The sequence below is a fragment of the Centroberyx gerrardi genome, chromosome 22 (assembly GCF_048128805.1).
Source record: "Centroberyx gerrardi isolate f3 chromosome 22, fCenGer3.hap1.cur.20231027, whole genome shotgun sequence".
Lineage (NCBI taxonomy): Eukaryota > Metazoa > Chordata > Actinopteri > Beryciformes > Berycidae > Centroberyx > Centroberyx gerrardi.
This window is the reverse complement of record NC_136018.1, coordinates 8,821,303-8,840,020: the sequence shown is the minus strand read 5'-3', so window position 1 is coordinate 8,840,020 and position 18,718 is coordinate 8,821,303. Positions and strand designations below refer to the sequence as shown.

General features: G+C 43.7%; 1 protein-coding gene across 2 annotated transcripts; it reads left to right on the top strand.

Annotated features, from left to right (window-relative positions):
• Nucleotides 1–143: 143 nt before the first annotated feature.
• Nucleotides 144–13,256, top strand: dync2i1 (dynein 2 intermediate chain 1). 2 transcript variants are annotated; one of them, XM_078291381.1, is made up of 23 exons: nt 144–254; nt 490–543; nt 689–1,415; nt 1,508–1,575; nt 2,252–2,473; nt 2,591–2,656; nt 4,485–4,553; nt 4,874–5,105; nt 5,219–5,333; nt 5,583–5,712; nt 5,875–5,986; nt 6,066–6,160; nt 6,253–6,382; nt 7,039–7,211; nt 7,842–8,004; nt 10,351–10,464; nt 10,975–11,036; nt 11,145–11,196; nt 11,411–11,471; nt 11,794–11,893; nt 12,039–12,170; nt 12,407–12,630; nt 12,759–13,256. In XM_078291381.1, exons 1-23 carry the CDS (start codon nt 240–242, stop codon nt 12,928–12,930), a joined length of 3,288 nt encoding a protein of 1,095 aa, XP_078147507.1. In that variant the 5' UTR covers nt 144–239; the 3' UTR covers nt 12,931–13,256. The 2 variants fall into 2 exon arrangements, with proteins under 2 accessions (XP_078147507.1, XP_078147506.1); XM_078291380.1 differs by lacking the exon at nt 144–254 and having other exon boundaries at nt 466–543.
• Nucleotides 13,257–18,718: the final 5,462 nt, after the last annotated feature.

The window sequence follows — 18,718 nt, the reverse complement described above, 5'->3', positions numbered from 1 at the left end:
GGTTGATCCAACATGTATATTTATAGACAGTTTCCATGGTGATCGGCTGTTGATTCCAGCGATTGCTCTGTTACTGTTTAATAAGGCTGTTGTCAAGCTGATGTGACGCGTTTTCCTTGGTTTCGACCAACTGCGCTTGCGCACTGGAAGTCTATCATCATGGCGGCGTCAACACAAAACTATAAGCTTATTTTGATCGATTACTGAAACGTTTTAGTGAAAAAAGCGTCGATGCGAACATGCATAGTGACAAGGTAATACATTATCTCTGTTTTTAGCGCATGTGGGCTAAAGCTGGGAAATACACTGACTGTTATTTTAACTAGAAAGCATCATGTCTCGTGTGTTACCTGACATTAGCTTAGTAAATCAACGTTATCTTGCTAATTTGCATTTGCTTGTTTGTCTTATTGTCATAATGAAATATCTATGGTAGCCTTGCTAGTACACTGAAATGGATAATAAATGAATGGGGATCTATTTATTCAGAAAATATCCAAGGAAGACACTTGGAAACCAGAAGACCTAAGAAGACACATCAGGGTAAGTTTCTACGAGTTTGGCATGACAAAGAAAATTAAAGCAGTGCAAAAGTTGCTGGATGGAGCTGTATTTATTTATTACAGAAAATACTAATATTCAAAATTATATACCAATGATACCAATGTGTTTCTTTTTTCTTTTTTAGGATGGAGGACAGGGGGATGATTATGCCAGGAGGCGAGATGAGACTGAGAGGAAACACAGGGGCAGAGAGTCTGCAGAGAGACGCCACAGAGACCCAGACAAGGAGTCCAGACCAGACAGAGACAAGCACAGGGAGCGGGACAGCACGAGGGAGAGAGGAAAACCGCAAGACGCAGAAAAAGACAGATATCTAGACCGAAGGAAAGAGGGCTCAAGGGACAGGAGAGAGGATAAGGACGAGAGAGACAGAGAGAGGAGAAGAGAAAGAGACAGAGTAGGAGAAACAAACAAGTACAGTGATGAGCACAGAGAGAATAGGGAGCGGAGGCGGGATAGAGAGGAAAGAGAGAACCGGGAGAGGGAGAGGGACAAGGAAAGAAACAGAGATAAGGAGAAAGAGAGGATAAGAGAGGGAGAAAGGCGCGACGAGAGGGACAGGGACAAAAGGAGGGAAGAGAGAGACAGGGAGAGGAGGAGAGAAGAAAGGGACAGAGAGCACAGGAGTGAGAGGGAGAGGAGGAGACACGAGGACAGCGGGGAAGGAGGAAGAGACCGGGCACAAAAGCAGGACAGAGAGCAGAGAGAGAGAGAGAGAGACAGGCACCGGGAGAGAGAGCACCTGAAAGAAAGCGAACGGCACAGAGATGAATTCCAAGACAAAAGGAGTGACAGAGAGAGACGAGAGAGGCACGCGGACAGAAAGCATTCAGAACAAAGGGAGGAAAGAGGTAAAGTTACAGCAGTGTGTTCACCTAGCTTGCCATACTCACAGGTTATACTTAAATATTGGACGGCAATATTTCTATTGTTCTGATTTCAGGGTACAAAGAAGAACGTAGAAAGGACAAAGAGGAGAGAGAAAGGAGGCACAAAGAGAGAGAGCAACATGTAAGCATCTTCAGTAATGTCAACTGTTTATCTCTGTTGTGTATTTGAAACAAGAGAGATTACACATTAAGATACAAAACACTTTGGCTCTATTCACGATAAATCCTACTATACCCAAGGTTCCTACACAGGTCTGGAAATATAAATGTGTGGAAAAATATTGTGGTCATTTCCAGGTCTTGATAAATTTGGAAACTGCACAAAAGTTTGGAAAAGTATGGAAAAATGTTGTACTGTCCTGATATACATACGATTACACATTTTCTATGGCTTTAGACCCCTGTCATCTCACATATTCTGATATTTTTTGCTGTCAAGAATAATCTGTATTTTTAGAGAGATATGTTAGTAGTTAGTAGGGGGGACTATCAGCACAAATCATACTGAACACCAAAATCTTCAAATCAAATGAAGAAATTAATGTCTGGAATTTCTAGATTGACAATTGAACCCTGTATACCACAGAGGGTAGATGCACACAACAACAGTATTTTACATCCAGTAATAGTTGACAAGTTTTCAAGATCAGTGTGCTGCAAGAAAACCTGTTGAGAAAACCCCTAATCTTGTAAATTTGTGTGGGACAGCCTGGTTGGGTCTGAAGATAGTCCAATTTTTTTTGGTGTGAAAAATCCATCTTCTTAGCCGTCTTGTGGGGGATCTTTGTGCTCTCCAGGATGAAAAGCGGAGGCATGACAGTGACTCCAGGGAGCAGAGAGACTGGAAGGGGTCAGACGGTCATCAGCGCGGTGACAGAGAGCGAGCAGAGGATAAACACAGGGAGAGAAGGCAGCGGGAGGAGGAAGACCCAGAGAGGAACCACAGAGACAGGACCGGCACCAAGAAACCAGCCTCTGACCGAAGTCATAGTCATAAGACTAAGACTGCAGAAACAAAGGTTGGTATTACCTGCCTTTATAATCTTGACAAGAGCGTTCCATAACCTTTCTGTTGATGGTTCTCTGATGGATTTTATGAATTTGTTCTACTGTGTGTCTCTTCTTTTGTGATCCAGGAAGTAGTGATGCTATCTGAGCCCTTGACAGCTAGTGTGAAAGATGTAGGAGACACAGAAGAGCCTGTAAGATGCTCGTTTTCATGAACCTGCTCTGCCACTTAAAGGAAAAATCCACCCAAAACACTTAAACACTGTAAAAAAAATAAAAATCAGCTATTGGTGATGTACCTTGCATTTCTGGGCCCATTTTGTGTATTTATCATTCCCGTGGATAACTGGCCAAACATAGATGACATGGCATCATGTTGAAATATTTCCAGTGCAGCTACAATGGAGTGTGATTGCAGTAATTTTTACCAGCTATGTAAATACGCCCATACTCCCACCTTTGATTGAAAGCAACAGGTTCACATCCCTCTCTGAGGCTTGTCAAAAGTCATTCTGGGAAACGCAGGAAATCACTAACTGAAATAAAAGTAGAAAAAAGTGCGCACATCCAAAAAAAACTTTCTACAGCTCCTGGATCAAAAACAGTTTTAACAGAGAAGAAAAGGTAGAAGCTCCCAGCACCAAAAAAGTAAACAACACTTCATCACAAAATAACTCCTGGAATGGATTGAACATCACAGATTGATTATATCTAACAGTGCAAGAGTATTCCGGGATGGATTTTTCCTTTAAGTGTACTCTTTCCTCTGCCACCATGAAAGCAGTCGTCAAATTTCACATCTCAAATTTCAGATCTTCAAATTTCAGATCTTCAAATTTCAGATCTTCAAATTTCAGATCATGGCTGCTCCTAGCAAGGCCACTTTCAACTAAAAATATCTACATTTTCTGATTGGGGACCTTGGGGAAGTGGTGATGACTTCTTCTACTGTATGTACTGCATGCTGTGCACAGTCTGTTCTTCCACTTTTAGTCTTTACTATCTTCAAGCAAGGCATGTTTTCCGATTCATCAATGTTCTTTTTTTTTTTTGTGTTTTTGTGTTTGTGTTTCAGTTTTTTATTGGTATTTAAACATGATTATATAGGGGTGGGGTTACAAGTTGATAAATCACAAATAGAGTAGGTAGATATAATCACAAATGTCCAAGTAACCAAAAACAAAACAAAACAGAAGAAATAAGAGCATATCCCTCCCTTTGGCTCCCTCCCACCCCACCCACCCTGGACCCTATGGACACGGAGAACAGTTATATTAAGGATTTTATTCTAGTAATCGCTTGTTTCCAGTGTGAAATATTTTCTGTTTTTGCCTGGTGCATGTTGGCAGCCCAGTGTTCCATGCTTGCTACGTCTAAGAAGTCAAGAAGCCATCTTTGTATATTGACAGAATGAGGAGCTTTCCATCTACAAGCTACTAGTCGCTTGGCAGCTGTAAGGCCAGCTAGCCAGAGACGTCTCTGCTTAACACAGAGTTCTAAGTTGGAGCTGTCAGTAAGTAACAGGACTTCTGGCAAATACGGAATTGTTTTGGACAATATGCTTGATAGCATCTCTGAAACCCTCTTCCAGAACTCCGCAACCCTTGGGCACTCCCATGCCATATGAAAAAATGAGTGCATAGGGTGCAGTTTGGTGATGGTAAAGCTTTCATTTTATGCAATGTGCGGGGAGTGAAGTATGTTCTGTGTATGAAATTAAAATGAATAACTTGATGGTTGGGGTTCCTGGAAGATAGTTGCATGTTCTGCCAGACTAGTTTCCAATTTGGGTTGGAGCTATCTGAGGAGAGGTCCGCCTTCCACAGTCTGTCAATGGATAGGGGCTTACAGGAGGCCTTATGTAAAATGGAATATATTATCGAGACCAGTCCGCTAGGGCTGGTCAGAGCTGTATGAAACGGATGCGATTCATCAATGTTCATGTATTTACTTCAATATATATCAACATACAGTATATATATTGCATATTTACATATATATGTATATATATCACATCTGCAGGTTGCCAACGATGAAGATTTGGCTGAAGACCAGGATTATGGTGATCAGGATTATGAAGATGATTTTGAGGTAAAATAATACTGGCTTCCGATTGTGAAATAGGCTACATAGTTAGTACCTAATTCTAGTAAGTAATGGGGTTTTTCATAATTTCTCATTATGTTTAAATTGTTCGTTTTGACATTTATATTTTATTTGTTTAATTTTACTTTTGCATGCTCTAAATGGATTCATTTTTCAAGAAAGTGGTGAGTATCTGATTTGTCATGAGGAACCTTGTTTTTAGCAATAAGTACATTCATGTTTATTCCTATAAGATGCAAATTTTATGTTCACAGCATCTTAGTCTTGTATTGAATGAGGAATGAGTGGGATTTCTCTCTTCAAAGGATTACGAGGAGGATTTCGAGGAGATGGATGAGAGTGCCGGTGAAGGTGAGGATGAGAAGGAGCCGCAGCACCCAGAGGTGAGAGAAGAGCGGCAGGAGCTCACCGCTCGAAGGAGAGAGGAGATCAAGGCGATTCAGAGAGCCATGGACGAGGAGAACGAGCGAGTGGGAACAGCTCAGACCAGACGAAGCACCAGCACAGAGGAGGAAGACAGGCCTAAATGGTCCAGAGGTACGTTTCTGACTTCTATACTGTCCGCTGAGAGTTATTTTCTTTTAACTGGGGCATTTGACGTTTGCACATTTTACAATTTATTCAAGTTTCTCTCACTATTCTGTCGACAGGGTCTGACAAGAACGAGAGAGAACGAAAGAGTAGAGGTTCTCAGCGCGGGAAGTTTATCGACTTTGTGGCCGCAAAGCAGCGTGAAGTCAGCAAGAAAGTTGCCAACAAACAGAAGTATGTTAGATTGAGCAGAAGGTGTTCATGTTAAACAGGGAATAAAATCTCCTAATATGATTGGATACACATGGAACAATATTGGCTAATATTGTTAGTAATGTTGTATTATAGTAATATTGGCAAAATTGTATCTGGTTTGGGGCGCTTTTGTAATGTTTTTTTCAAAGTTGTGTTAGTTAGTCAGTGCTTCTACAAGAGCTTTGTAGAGTACATGAAACTGTTGGTGCATCTTTTTTGTGACTGCAGGAAACGCAGTACGGAGCTGCTTCGCTTAATTGATCTGGATTTCTCAATGACATTCTCCCTTCTGGATCTGCCACCTGTCAATGAATATGACATGTACATCAAAAGCTTTGGAACTGCAAACACCAAACAGGTCAGTGTTCGTTTCCCTTCATTTACACAGATACCTGCATTCAGTTTATCAAAGAGAAAAGAAAAATATTCCATGATGCAACAATTTTTCTCAGTAAAAAAAAAAAAAAAAAAAAGGCTTATTCCGTGTCTAAATAACACGTGAGGAATTCTTCCTTGTCAGGCGTACGTTCAGTGTAATGAGGACAATACAGACCGGGACATCCAGACAGAGGAGATAGAGGTGTGTGAGAAGTGGACGCAGCATCCTGCAGAGAGCAGTGGAGCCTGTGGGGGTGAGGAAACACCAAGGTGATTCTCAACTCTTTTGTCTACATGTACAGTTCATTAATGGTGTTTCCCACGTTGTGACAGATCCAAACCTTTCTCAAGAGGCACGAGATAAAAGCATAAGTGAAATGAACATCGATTCACAACGTCTGGCGACGTTTTTACACTCAGCCTCACAGGTATTTATTTTTTTACAGTTACAGATCTTTTGAGCTCCCTTTGAGACCTGTTGCCAATACTGAGTCCTGTTGTGTGTTGTGTCTGTATCCAGGTGATGGTTGTGCTGTTGGAAGAGGACCGAGCTGAGAGAAAATCACTCAGGAAGCTAAGGACTCAAACAGACACGCTGTCCTTCAGCGATGGCAGTTTACAGATCAACACTAAGTTGCCTTTTCTTTATGGTACACATCACAACCATTGATATTCCTATTGTTTCAACAGTAATCCTAGCCCCAGTCCACCCTATTCCCACAAGTATTTTATTAGTTGTCCGTAGCAGTTTATAACGAATAGAAACAGGAAAGAGAGTATAGAGGGAAGCAGCAGCACAGCGTGGACCCCAAATGAAAACCATGCAGTTGCAAGTACATGATATGATCTGTACCTTATTGTTTCACCAGGACATTAGTTATTGTTGTTCAAAATATAGTAGCATAGTGACATCAACACACGCATTCACTGCTATGGTCTTCTGTGGTGAGAATAAGTCTTGTGGTTCCTATGAGTCAACTCACAAAATTACCTATTATTTCTGTCCCATCATCTGAGACAAGCTCAATCACAGGCAGAGATTGTTAGTGAAATTCTCTTCTCACCACGCTGAGCTTGTGGGGCTTCATTGTCTCATTCTTGAGATGCTTGTCGACACGGGGGCTTGAAGCCGGGTCCTCTGGTTGAAAGGCAGTTTCCCTACTCACTACACCACCCTGCTGCCTTTTCTGTACAATACAATAAAAACAGTGCGGAGAAAACCATGAAATCGTACCATGATCTAGAGTTGTTACAGTATCTGGGCAGCTCTTCCTTTGGGACAATCGATTTTGATTCTTGATCGCAGGTCGCCACGTCAGCCTGGTGCACTTCTCCCAGGTCCAGAGACACACCATGATGTCGGTCCACAGCCCTACAGCCAAGCCCAGCGCCGTGCGCCTCGACAGCTGCACCATCATCTGCATCTGGAACATCTGGGAGCCTTCCCGACCCCAGAAGATCCTCGTCTATGAGTCTGAGGTAATCTTTTTCAGTTTGTGGTTCGGTTTCAGCAAATTGGGTCCAATTTTGTGATGAATAACAATAAACAATATCTAATGTTATATAATGTTGAAACTTGCTTTCAGGATGGCACTGAGACATCAAAACCTGACATGAGCAAGCCTAGTATTTATTTGCACATGTACTAGTATTTTACTTCCACATCTCAGGTTTTTGCTCATAAGGCTCTGGAAACCGTATTACCAGTAAACTGTATTGACCAGAGATCTACATTTTGTTCAGGTGTAAGTGAGCATAACTTTGATTTTACCATAAAAATAATAATAATGTGTTTCCTTTACATTTATTTAGCTGTAGTGGCCCCTAGGAAGTGCCTCCACTGCGAGAAAAAATTAAATACAATGAAAATTCATCATCTTGCCTTATTTCTCAGCCTGCCCCCAAAAAATGTAAATTAACTGCAGTAATTCTCCATATATCATGATATAAATATCCAAAAAAGAGACGTTCTAAAAATGCAACACCCACTGAAACTGATCCTGGAATTGGCCCAGGAGCAAACCAGCAGCAAACGGCAGCAGAACCGAAATCACCCCACAGTCCACTTCTATACACAAGCGATAATAATCGTAACGCTCTGTGCTCCAGGTGCGGTGTTGCTGCTTCAGCCCTGGCAAGGCCATACTGGTGTTTGCAGGCACGTCGGTGGGCTCTGTGGTGCTGTGGGACCTGAGGGAGCACGCTGGTAACCACTACTGCCTGAAGATAGGGGATGACGAGTGGACCTTCCGACACCCCACCTTCTCCACCGGTAAGTCACAGACGGTCGTGATCATCTGAATTCAATTCATTTTGTTTCATGGAGTCCTGTCCACGTGTCACTGTTTGAAACGTAGAGATAAGACATGCAAAAAATATAACAATCTCACTCCAAATTTCTCATTCTCCACTGTTTTATGTGAATCTTTTCACCTTCTACCAGCACATTAGGAGGAAAAATACCTTACTTAAAGGAAAAATCCACCCTTGCATATTCTGTCACACTGTTAAATATCATCAATCTGTGATGCTTAATACATTCCAGAGTTATTTTGTGATCAAGTGAACCCACTTTCCCTCAACCTGCCTCGTCTACTTCTATTTAAGTGATTTCGTATGTTTCCCAGAATTACTTTTTTTTTCTTCTCAAGAATATTTTTATTGAATTTTACACAAGTAAACAAAATATACACAGGAAGTTTGTAAAGTGTACAACAGATATGTCAAGTTTAAAGAGCACATCAGAAATGTCGACTTTGCAGAAAACATCCATGATAGAGGAGCACATCGTGCAGTCTTGTCCCAATCACCCCTCACCCCCCCTAACCCCATCTACAAGCCGGAATTCCATATATAAAAGGGTACTTCGTCCCTGGAGTAATACAGGAAGGTGCTGGAAGTCGGGTTTTATATTTAGAAAAGAAAGAAAGGAAAATAAGTAAATAAATAAATAAACTAAAGTAAATTAATAAAAGAAGGGGGGTCAAGAAACTGATAAACTTATACAGATTGTATTACTGACAGGAATCAGCAGAGAGACAAAAGACAAAAAGCGAGTGAGGGAATAGGTCCTTAGTTTGACTGGAGGTTTTGAAAGTATTTCAGGAAAGGTCCCCACACCTTTTGGAACTTTTTGTTGGAGTTACAAACTGAGTAGCGGATCTTTTCGAGATTTAGACAGGACATAACGTCCCTCAGCCACTGAGCGTGGGTGGGCGGGGCGGCATCCCTCTATCGTAGTAATATTGCACATCTGGCCAAAAGAGAGGCGAAGGACAGAGTGCGGGTCAGGCGTACATCGTCCTCTCCAGTGGTGCCAAAAAGGGCGACCAGAGGGTTGGGTTCTAGGTCGAAATTGAGGATTAGGGATAAGGTTTGGAAAACGTCCCTCCAGTATTTTTCGAGGCTGGGACACGTCCAGAACATGTGGATAAGGGAAGCCTCACCTCTCCTACATTTGTCACAGCAGGGATCCACATCTGGGTAAATACGAGATAATTTGGCTTTGGCCATACGGGCCCTATGCACGACCTTAAATTGTAGCAGACAGTGACGGGCACAGAGGGATGTTGAATTAACCAGCTCGAAGATTGAATCCCATACATCGTTCGACAGTGAAAGGTTTAAATCCTGCTCCCAGGCAGTTTGAATTTTGTTGAGAGGGGCATGTCTTACACCTGCCAGCTTGTCATAGATAACGGATATTAAACCTTTGCGTGACGGTTGTAAACTAAGAAATGCATCAGCGGTGTTCGTATCAGGTGCCCCAGGGAAATTTCATATCTGAGAGTGGAGAAAGTGTCTGGTTTGCAGATACCTGAAAAAATGGGTATTTGGTAGGTTGAACTTTTCAGAAAGTGGTTCAAATGATGCAAAACTGTTATCAATAAAGAGATCTTTAAAGCGCTCAATACTCCTTCTGTGCCATTCTTGAAAAGCAGAATCAAGTAAAGAAGGTTGGAAGAGGTGATTGGATAGAATAGGACTTGAGAGAGAAAAACCATGGAAACCAAAGTGTTTTCTGAACTGAGAACCATACTCTCACGGTGTGCCTAACAACCGGATTATCAATTGATTTATTAGAATGACTTTTGATAACCCCCAGATAAGGGACGTGAATTGTGAAGAGAGCAATAGCGATATGACAGCGGAGCGAGGGTTTTCCCATTCGAGAAAAAAACAAAGAGTCGCACCCCTTACTCAAAACATGTTGTGGCTCCATTGCATTCTGGTCTATTGAGTCTACTGTTGGTGGAGAAATTGGTCTCTCTGCCTCTTCTCTGATGGATTTCTCCCTGTATGATTGTTGAACGTCGGTGCAATGGTACTGACAGACGCTGTTTATTTGGATTATATAAAGCATCCCAGTCTTGCACTTGTTATTCTGTGCTGTTGTGTGTTCTGCTGTCTGCACTGCAACCCTCGCAGAAAATGAATGGCAGAGGTCGACCAGCAGCAAACATCGTGACTTAGATGAGTCTGCCGTTCGTGACTGTTGTGCCCCCACCCCGCGCCTGTGTTTCTCTCACTGAAAGTTCAGAGGTCTGTTTTCTTACGTAAGAGTGTTGATGATTCACGGTGTGCTGATACCCTCTCGTCTGTCACCCTGTCATCACAGACGCCGTGCTGGCCGGCTCGGGTCATTCGTCCTCGGTGAGCTCTGTGGAAGTGGTTCCCTCCACTAGAGCAGGGGGACAGAGGCCAGAGGTCCCGCTGTTGGCATCTGAGGAAGGTAAAGGAAGAACAGAAAATATTACCCTCATTAATATCAGTGACACTACACTACCAGTCAAAAGTATGGACACACCACATTTTTCTTTATTTTTTACAATTTTCCACATTTTAGTATAATAGTAAAGACATCGAAACTATGAATTAACACAAATGGAATTATGCAGTGACTAAAAAAGTGTTAAACAAATCAAAACTGTTATATTTCAGATTCTTTAAAGTAGCCGCCCTTTGCCTTGATGGAAAGGCAAAGGCTTTGGAAAGAAATTCATACATAGGCATCAACTTCACTATTTATATTTGTCTAAGAAACACATTTCAAGCATTTAAGCATAAGCCTTTAGATCAAAATGGTTTTAAGATAATGAAAAACATAGTGCATTCAATCATGTGTGTCCAAACGTTTGACTGGTAGTGTATATGGTTGTGCCATATACACTGCCATGTGCTATGTTTCTTTTGTTTAGAGTTGGCTTTCTATTCTAAGTGTTATTCTGTTTCAAAAACCCAGAATCATCAGGATTGTCATTCCAGTTGGCTTCTCTGGATGAAAATGGCATTTTAAATCTCTGGGTAGGTTGGGAAACTCACAGTAGATGCTAGACATTTATTGTTTTTTTTAATGCAAGCTCCAAAGTTATGCCACGATGGACCAGCGTGACTTCCTATCTTTCCCTCTAGGTGGTGGTGGAACTCCCTAAAGCCAACGATGCAGGCTCCCAAACAGACTTGGGTGAGTCAGTCACATTTGAATGCGCTCCTTCTTTTTCCATGAACGTATTTGTCCTTCTCACACATGCAGTACCAACTTCAACCTCTCTCTCTCTCTCTCTCTCTCTCTCTCTCTCTCTCTCTCTCTCTCTCTCTCTCTCTCTCTCCCCCTCTCTCTCTCTCTCTCTCTCTCTCTCTCTCTCTCTCTCCCTCTCTCTCTCTCTCCCATCTTGCAGGGCTCAGGCCTGGGGGCAAAGTGAAGTTGCTTCACAGTTCCTCCCTCCTCACTGCTGAGAGGTGAGATGGATTGATAGTTTTGTAGTGATCATTCGACACTGCCAGCCAGCGGGCCAAAAATACCCACAAAGTCTTTGCCCAGTGGAACACAGCTGCTCTGTGCGGGTCATACGATCTTGTTTGTTATGTCGTGGGCGCTGTTGTTGTTGTCACCTCTCCGTTTGATGGCAGTGTATCTGCGGTCGTATATGTACAGTGTGAATGTGATGCAGTGTCGTATTCCACCGTTGCACTGTTTGTTTTTGGCTGGGAAGGTCGTGACCTCTGACCTCTGGGATGGGCGTTCCCTCCCTCTCTTTTGCTCTCTCTCTCTGCCCTTCAGGATATCCCCACGAGATGCAATGAAAACAGGCCCATCACAAACACTCCTGCTTAAATTCCTACCAACTGACTCCAATCATTTCTTTATTGGCACTAATATGGTGAGCATGTTCTTGCCTCTCATAGTATGTTTTTTTTTTTTCACATTAATCCTCTTAAAATTTTCAGCAAAGTATGCGCCAAACTGTCCCACAATTGTTTACTGTCTGATTTTGTCTCGCTGTACCAATGTGATTTTTGTCGTAGGGTCTGGTCAATCATGGAACCAGTCACGGCTTGAAGGCTCCGCCAAAGTTCTACAGGTTTCAGGAGGGTGGAGTCCGACCCGTTGATGTCAGCTCAATCCACTTCTCACCCTTCAGGCAGAAGTTGTTCTTGGTGAGAGTGCAGCTGTTTAACACTAAAAGGATGTTTGTGCGATCCTCAGAAGGACAGGGACAGCTTCTAAACAGCACTTATGGAGCTGGCAGGCATTTAATGTTGTGCTCAGAGGCCCAGAAGCTGCTTTCATCCTACATTGAGTTGTAATTGTTGTCCATTCCAGAGTAGATAATTACACAGCTTCAAACGTGTGTATATGCACTGTGTGACATCTTGTTTTGCCCGTGTGCCAGGTGGGTTGTGGGGACGGCAGCATCAGGCTGCATGCAGTCAGTCATGAGCAGCCCGTGGCGGAGTGGAAGAGCAGCACGGCTGGAGAGCCGGTGGTCTGTCTGCAGTGGGCCCAGACCAGGCCTGCAGTCTTCTGTGTACTGGACGCAGCCTCTAACCTCCACATATGGGACCTGCTGAAAAATGACTCGGAGCCTGTCATTACTGAAAGGATGAGTGCTGACAGGTAACCCCAGACAGACAGAATGATGGATGTGTGTTTTTGTCTAAAGAAACTGCAGTAAATGTATAAATAGCGCTAGATTATTATGTAGTAATACATAATGCATTGTACATTGTCTTTCCTCTTCTCAGGGTGACAGCTATGGCTGTCTTTGGAGACTCAGGACAACAAAACACATATTCAGGAATAGCACTGGCACATGAGTCAGGAACAATAGAGATGCAGTATTTCACAAAGAGTTTCACCGTGCCCAGTTCTGCAGAAGAGGAGAAGCTGGAGAGTATGATGAATGAAGCCTTCTGAAATAGTGTATCTGATATGACTGTGTTCAGACTATGCTTTTGTGTTGATTGAAAATGTACTAAATGTTTAAACTGTAGATGAGCATAAAGATCAATTTTCTTCACAGTCAATATATATGTATATGTAAAATATTTATGTTTTTCTTCTACTTTTGATGCCACATTGTTCACTCATATCACACAAAACACATTTTTGATGCATAGCTAGAAAAATACATATTAACATTGCAATCAAAAGAATGTTACTAAATACCAAAGATTCTCTATTTTGAATAAGGGCAGCAAACTAAACTTGTAAATAAGTCTGGGTGTGATGTAAATATGAATACCTTTTGATTACTATAAAATATTTGTATTTATCTAGTTCAATTTTTATACAATAAACTGAGCATATCTGTGGTTGTGTTTTACTTTAATGACAATGACATTTTTTTCTGTAATTGGTGACTTATGACTCCTAAGTCCATAACATGGATACAAGTGCTCTAGTATGGCAAACTTAAATTGAGTCTACTGTTAATAATGGAAATGTTACTTGTCAATTATTAAGACTATAAACCACCCCCTCTATAACCTTAAAAGATCGTCTTTATATATATTTGCAGGGGATAACTCTGTTGCATAGGAAAGTGTCCCACATGCACTGATCCACATTTTCTACCATGTTCAACAAAAGTGCGACAGTGCTGAAAATCAGTTTTCAAGAAAAACAAAGATGATATTGTAAAACCTTGTTTTGAATTTAAATAAGACTTAAGAAGAAAAAAAAAACTATATAAACGGTAGATGTCTCGGGTATTCTTTCTTTCTCGGGTATTATCTTTTTTTGTCGTTGGGGGAAAAAAAAGTAGCAAACTTCAAAGATTTACGAAAAGATAAACAAACAAAAAAAACACTTCAGTTTGCTACAAACTAGTCTGACCTGCCGCCAGCAGAGCCATATAGAGAGATCCATCTCTCTATATGGCTCTGGCCGCCAGTTGTCGAGCAGCGACCCGTTGCCTGGCAACGAAGACTGAGTTCTCTTCCGATGTCTGGAATCTAGACAGCTAAAGATTGAATTTAATTTCAGCCAACATGGGACAGGAAACTACGTTGCAAATCCATTTACAAATTTAGTGTAGACTCGCCATGATCACGGACGGTCAGTGGAGTATTTTCTGTTTTGATTAGCCTGTTTTTAGCCTACATCAAGTCAGCGAACGACTAATGAAAGTTTGAAAACTTGACACGACCTTGACTGCAGACTTTACGTATCCAGGGATGTAATGGAAGGTAAACCCAGAATATAGTTTGCCCACCTTTTTAGGCTAACATCAACCTTTATAGCATAAATTCAGAATACATCTTGTTACATGAAAATAGATCTTTTAAGGAGAAAAAAAAACAATGAATAGTTTTCTAAAAATGCAACTGATTTTTTTTGTTTATAGGCCATTGGTGGTTGTTTGACATATGATCACTAACTGGATGTCATAGTTTACCCACTTTTTAATTAACCACTTCATCACTGCATGTATCACCAAATGGGATAAGCTATGGTGTTAACTACTTGCTAAGCATACAGGAAAATAACATTAAAACAGCACCACCATGCATTCACATACTTTCCAACTTGTTTTTGTTTGTTTGTTATTTATTTGTTTTTGTTTTGTCTAGAGTGTCATGCACAAGCAAGTGCAACATAACCACCAGCAAAAAGAGAATTTAATTAAAAAACGAGGAGCAGAAGGTCAGTGGATGAAGCAGAGGAGAGTGGAGTAGAAGCTGGTGGTGATGTTGTCTCCTGCCTCGCAGCAGAGGGATGAGGAGAGTGAGAGTGACGGGGAGAGAGCAGCAGCAGCTCTCTCTCCCAGCCCGGCCCTGGGGCTGCTGTCTCAAGAGAGGGGGAAATCAACTGGAAAGACACTCGGAAAGCGGAAGTTGCTCGACCGTGAAATGAAGCAGGTTACGGACAAGGTAGTGTGTGTCTTTTATTAATAGAAGGCTGACCTGCTGTGTGTACGTACGCTCAGAGGTCTTACACACTATATACTCTCTCTCTTGCCATCTCTCTCTCTCTCTCTCTCCCTCACTCTCTCTCTAGGTGGCACGCTCTAAGGCCAAGCACCAAGTGTTCACTCACGGTCTCCACCTCCTACGCCATTTCTCCTGTGACAGCCCCGTGCGTTACATGATGTATTCTGAGGCTGCCGCAGCGTTCATTACTCTCCACACGGACAACACAGCCCGCCTTCACCGGGCTGACGGCCGCCAGCAGAGCTCCCCGTCCCACTCTGCCCCCTTCCCCTTCACAGGCCTGACCTCCACTAAGCTGTCTGGCTGTCTGGTGGGTTGGGGTCCGGGGCCCGTCTTCACACTTCTGGACAGCGAGCTACGCCACCTGGCCGCTGCCCGCGAGCCCCCGGACATCCGTGTGTGTCAGGCCGCGGAGCACTCCACAGAGCTGGTGACTGCGGGGGCGGGGAACGTGTGTGTGTGGTCTGCGATGCACATGAGGTGTAAGGTGAAGATAGTGGAGGGTCTGCAGCGCAGCGTTTTCACTCAGATGGCGTTGGCCCCCCCGCGGTCCGACTGGCCCCACAGAGCCTTCGCTGTGTGCCGCGGAGTTGTGACCGTGGTCGACCTCGACGCCGGGAAAGTTCTGGAGCACAAGAAGAATCTCTGCTTGCGGTGTGTATGGGCGTGATGTGATGTGGGTGGTGGAGGGTGATGCCTGACAGCCTGTGAGCGCTGGAGTTTGCATTTGAATTGGGATTTTTGAGCATCAAGATTAACAAATTATGTTTTTTACAGCGATATCACGGCACTGGTGTACTGCTCTCAACTGGACTGTTTGATCGTTGCATCTCAAGACCTGTCCATTAGAGTGTGGGATCCAGACTGGGAGTTTCATATGGCTTTTGTAGGACATAATGGTAAAAAAAATGACTAAAACCCACCACTCCATCGGTCTGTCTGTCTTCTCCCTCTATCTCTTTATGTTGAATGAACATAACATTGAGTTTTTTCTGTTTTCTTGTATCTGTCTCTGTGTCCAGGTGTGGTGAACTCAATGCTCTACTGCTCTGAATTAGGCATGCTGATTTCGGCCTCTATGGACTGCACCATACGCTGCTGGAATTTGGAGGAAGGTGACGAGGTCCAGTGTGTCCACACAGAGGAGGGCAGCCCCCCCTTGTACATGGGAGTCACTGGAGAGGGAGGCACCTTCTTCTCCTTCTCTCACCAGGGAGTAGACTTCTGGACCATCAGCAGCTTGTACACCCCCCACTGTAAACTGGGAGGGGATGCAGGACTGCCGTTGAGACAAATCCTCGTCCCACCCTTCCCCGCCCCCTACCCCGCCCGAGCGGTCTGCGTCAGCGGGGACAGTGACGTCACGCTGGTGGCCGGAGAAACAGGAGCAGTGCTGACGTCCTTCAGAGCAAAGCAGAGGATTTTGTGTGCCGACTACTGCCTGCACAAAGAGATCCTGCTGGCCCTGACGGAGGCAGGTACGGTGCTCCAGGCCAACACGCTCACCAATCCTGTCATGCTGATGGAGGAGTGGCGGGGAAGAGGCCTGGGGCCCTGGCAGCAGGAGGACTCTGTGACTGAGTATGAGGCCCAGAATCTGCCAAGCCCCGGCCCAGCTGCCTGCCTGGTACTCTACAGTTTTGTGGCTGAAACCCAGAGAGCCCTAGAGGAGTGGAGGGACTTGCAGGAGGAGAGAGGACACAGTCACAGGAACAAGGCGGCGCTTGACGATACCAAGAACAAGTGAGCCACTTCTTCTGCCTCCGCTTTTATCACAGTCACACTGTTTAGGGCCTTTATCAGCGTATCGCTGTTGTCGCAGGAAAACCTCATCTCCAAAATGTCTTTTCAGGAACTAAGAAAAACATCCTTGTTATCAGTTTGACCACCATGCATTTTAGAGTTTATCCAGTGGGTTTTGAAAGAGGTTCATAAGCCCAAGAGGACAGAGAATTTTCTCAACCCAGAGGAATGTGTAATCTTTCAATTGAAGTTAAGAAATGAAAAGAGTTAAGAGGTTTTGACCCAACAATTGACAATATCTTACTGTTCTAACATGTACCTTTTGATTTAGTACATGATAACATGTACAATTTCAAAAGAGCAAATCCCCCTCTTCTGACACTGTAGTGGCAAATGATTGTGAAAGAATTTCCAGTACATTTCAAAGTAAATATGCTATGGTGCCAAAGGGTCTGTAACTTACCGGATTTGATTGTACTTATGTGCCTGAGACAGGTTTTTGGTCATGCTTGGCCAGAGTGGAGGCTGTGTGAGCGTTCTGAAACTGGGTAATGGGAAGGTCCTGTACAGGACGCCTGCACATGACGGCCAGAGAGTCACCACAATGCAGGCAAACCCTGAGAACAGCTGCCTGCTCACCACAGGTACACACCAGTCCTGGATTATGGCCTTTGTATGCTTGTCTCGCTTGACTTGGTTGAGTTATTATGATTGAGAATGATGACAATGGCGATGATGAATGATGATGTCAAGCTCCACCCCTTGCTCCCAGGTGAGGACAAGATGTTGCTGGTGTGGAGGGTGGATCCCTACGCCCAGGAGTGTCTCAGCCAACACCTGAGCCTGTACTGCGGCCAGCCTCTGCTCCACCTGGCAGTGCTGGGGCCCCGGCTGGCCCTGGCCTTCCAGGAGCCCCACAGCGCCACCTACAGCCTGATGCACTTCAACCTGCTCAGCCGGAGCCAGGCTGATCACCCGCCTGGGGAGGACCATTCAGACTGCTTCACAGGTCACAGAGACAGCAAGCCGCAGTGTTGAGGACAATTTTAGCGTCACTAATGAATTGATTACCTGATGTGGTGTTTTCTGTGTGTGCTGGTGTGGGTGTGTGTTTGTTTTTCATGCAGGCCTGTGTGTGTGTCCTGAGCTGAGAGTGTTTCTCTCTGGCAGTCTGGATGGGACTGTGCGTATTTGGAACAAGGAGAACCGCCTCATCAGGTTGGAGCTCATTACTCGCCACTGGTCCTTTGCATGACAGTATTAAAGCAGCTTTCGATTTTGTTCCAGTATATGTGCCATAGCGTTTTAACGTGTACAGCTTTCCCAGCTCTTCAGCCCTAGAAGTCTTTCATTTTTCAGAAATCAGAAGAAACAATGTCTCCATATGTCTAGTTGTGTGTGTAACCCCTCCAGGACACTCCAGCTGAGTGCACAGCCTGAGTGCATGGCTTACAGTGGGTTAGGAGGAGACTTGTTCCTGGGCATCAGAGGGGATCTGTACAGGATGAACTGTGCCAGTTTACTGCCACAAGAGTACCAACAAAGGGTAACTTACTGATTTGGATGGCTGCCTGGCTGGCTGATGGATGGATGGATGAGACATTTTTTAGCCAAAGCTGCAAAGCACCTACCAAATGTCTCTTTATGCTCATTTTATATTCACAGCTCCTTTGCACTCCTAATTCTGACCGTGTTCCCGACTGGCCTATCATCCAGATTAAAGCAAAGCACAGCAAGCGAAAGTAAGATTCATTCATATTACATACTAAGAGTAATCCATGGTAAAGACCTAATGAGCTATGAACAATGTTGATACAAACAGATCTGCTAGCACCGCCATGAAAGAGGAAGACAGCAAAAGCATCACAGACACGGCCAGCAATCCATTATCCAGTGAAGACGTGTGGAGACAGAAGGTGTGTGTGAATTGGTAATATATGCAAATATACAATTTGCATGTCTGTAAAATGGCACACTGTAAGAAAAATGCATGCAACAAAGTAGTTTATCTCCTCTGTCTCAATACA

Bases quoted from the DNA above. Each gene is read 5' to 3' on its own strand.
- dync2i1 (XM_078291380.1), top strand. From the start codon at position 466: ATGAATGGGGATCTATTTATTCAGAAAATATCCAAGGAAGACACTTGG. The intron at 1,416-1,507 runs GTAAAGTTACAG...TTCTGATTTCAG, and splicing joins AGAACAAAGGGAGGAAAGAG to GGTACAAAGAAGAACGTAGA. The intron at 12,171-12,406 runs GTGAGAGTGCAG...CCCGTGTGCCAG, and splicing joins TCAGGCAGAAGTTGTTCTTG to GTGGGTTGTGGGGACGGCAG.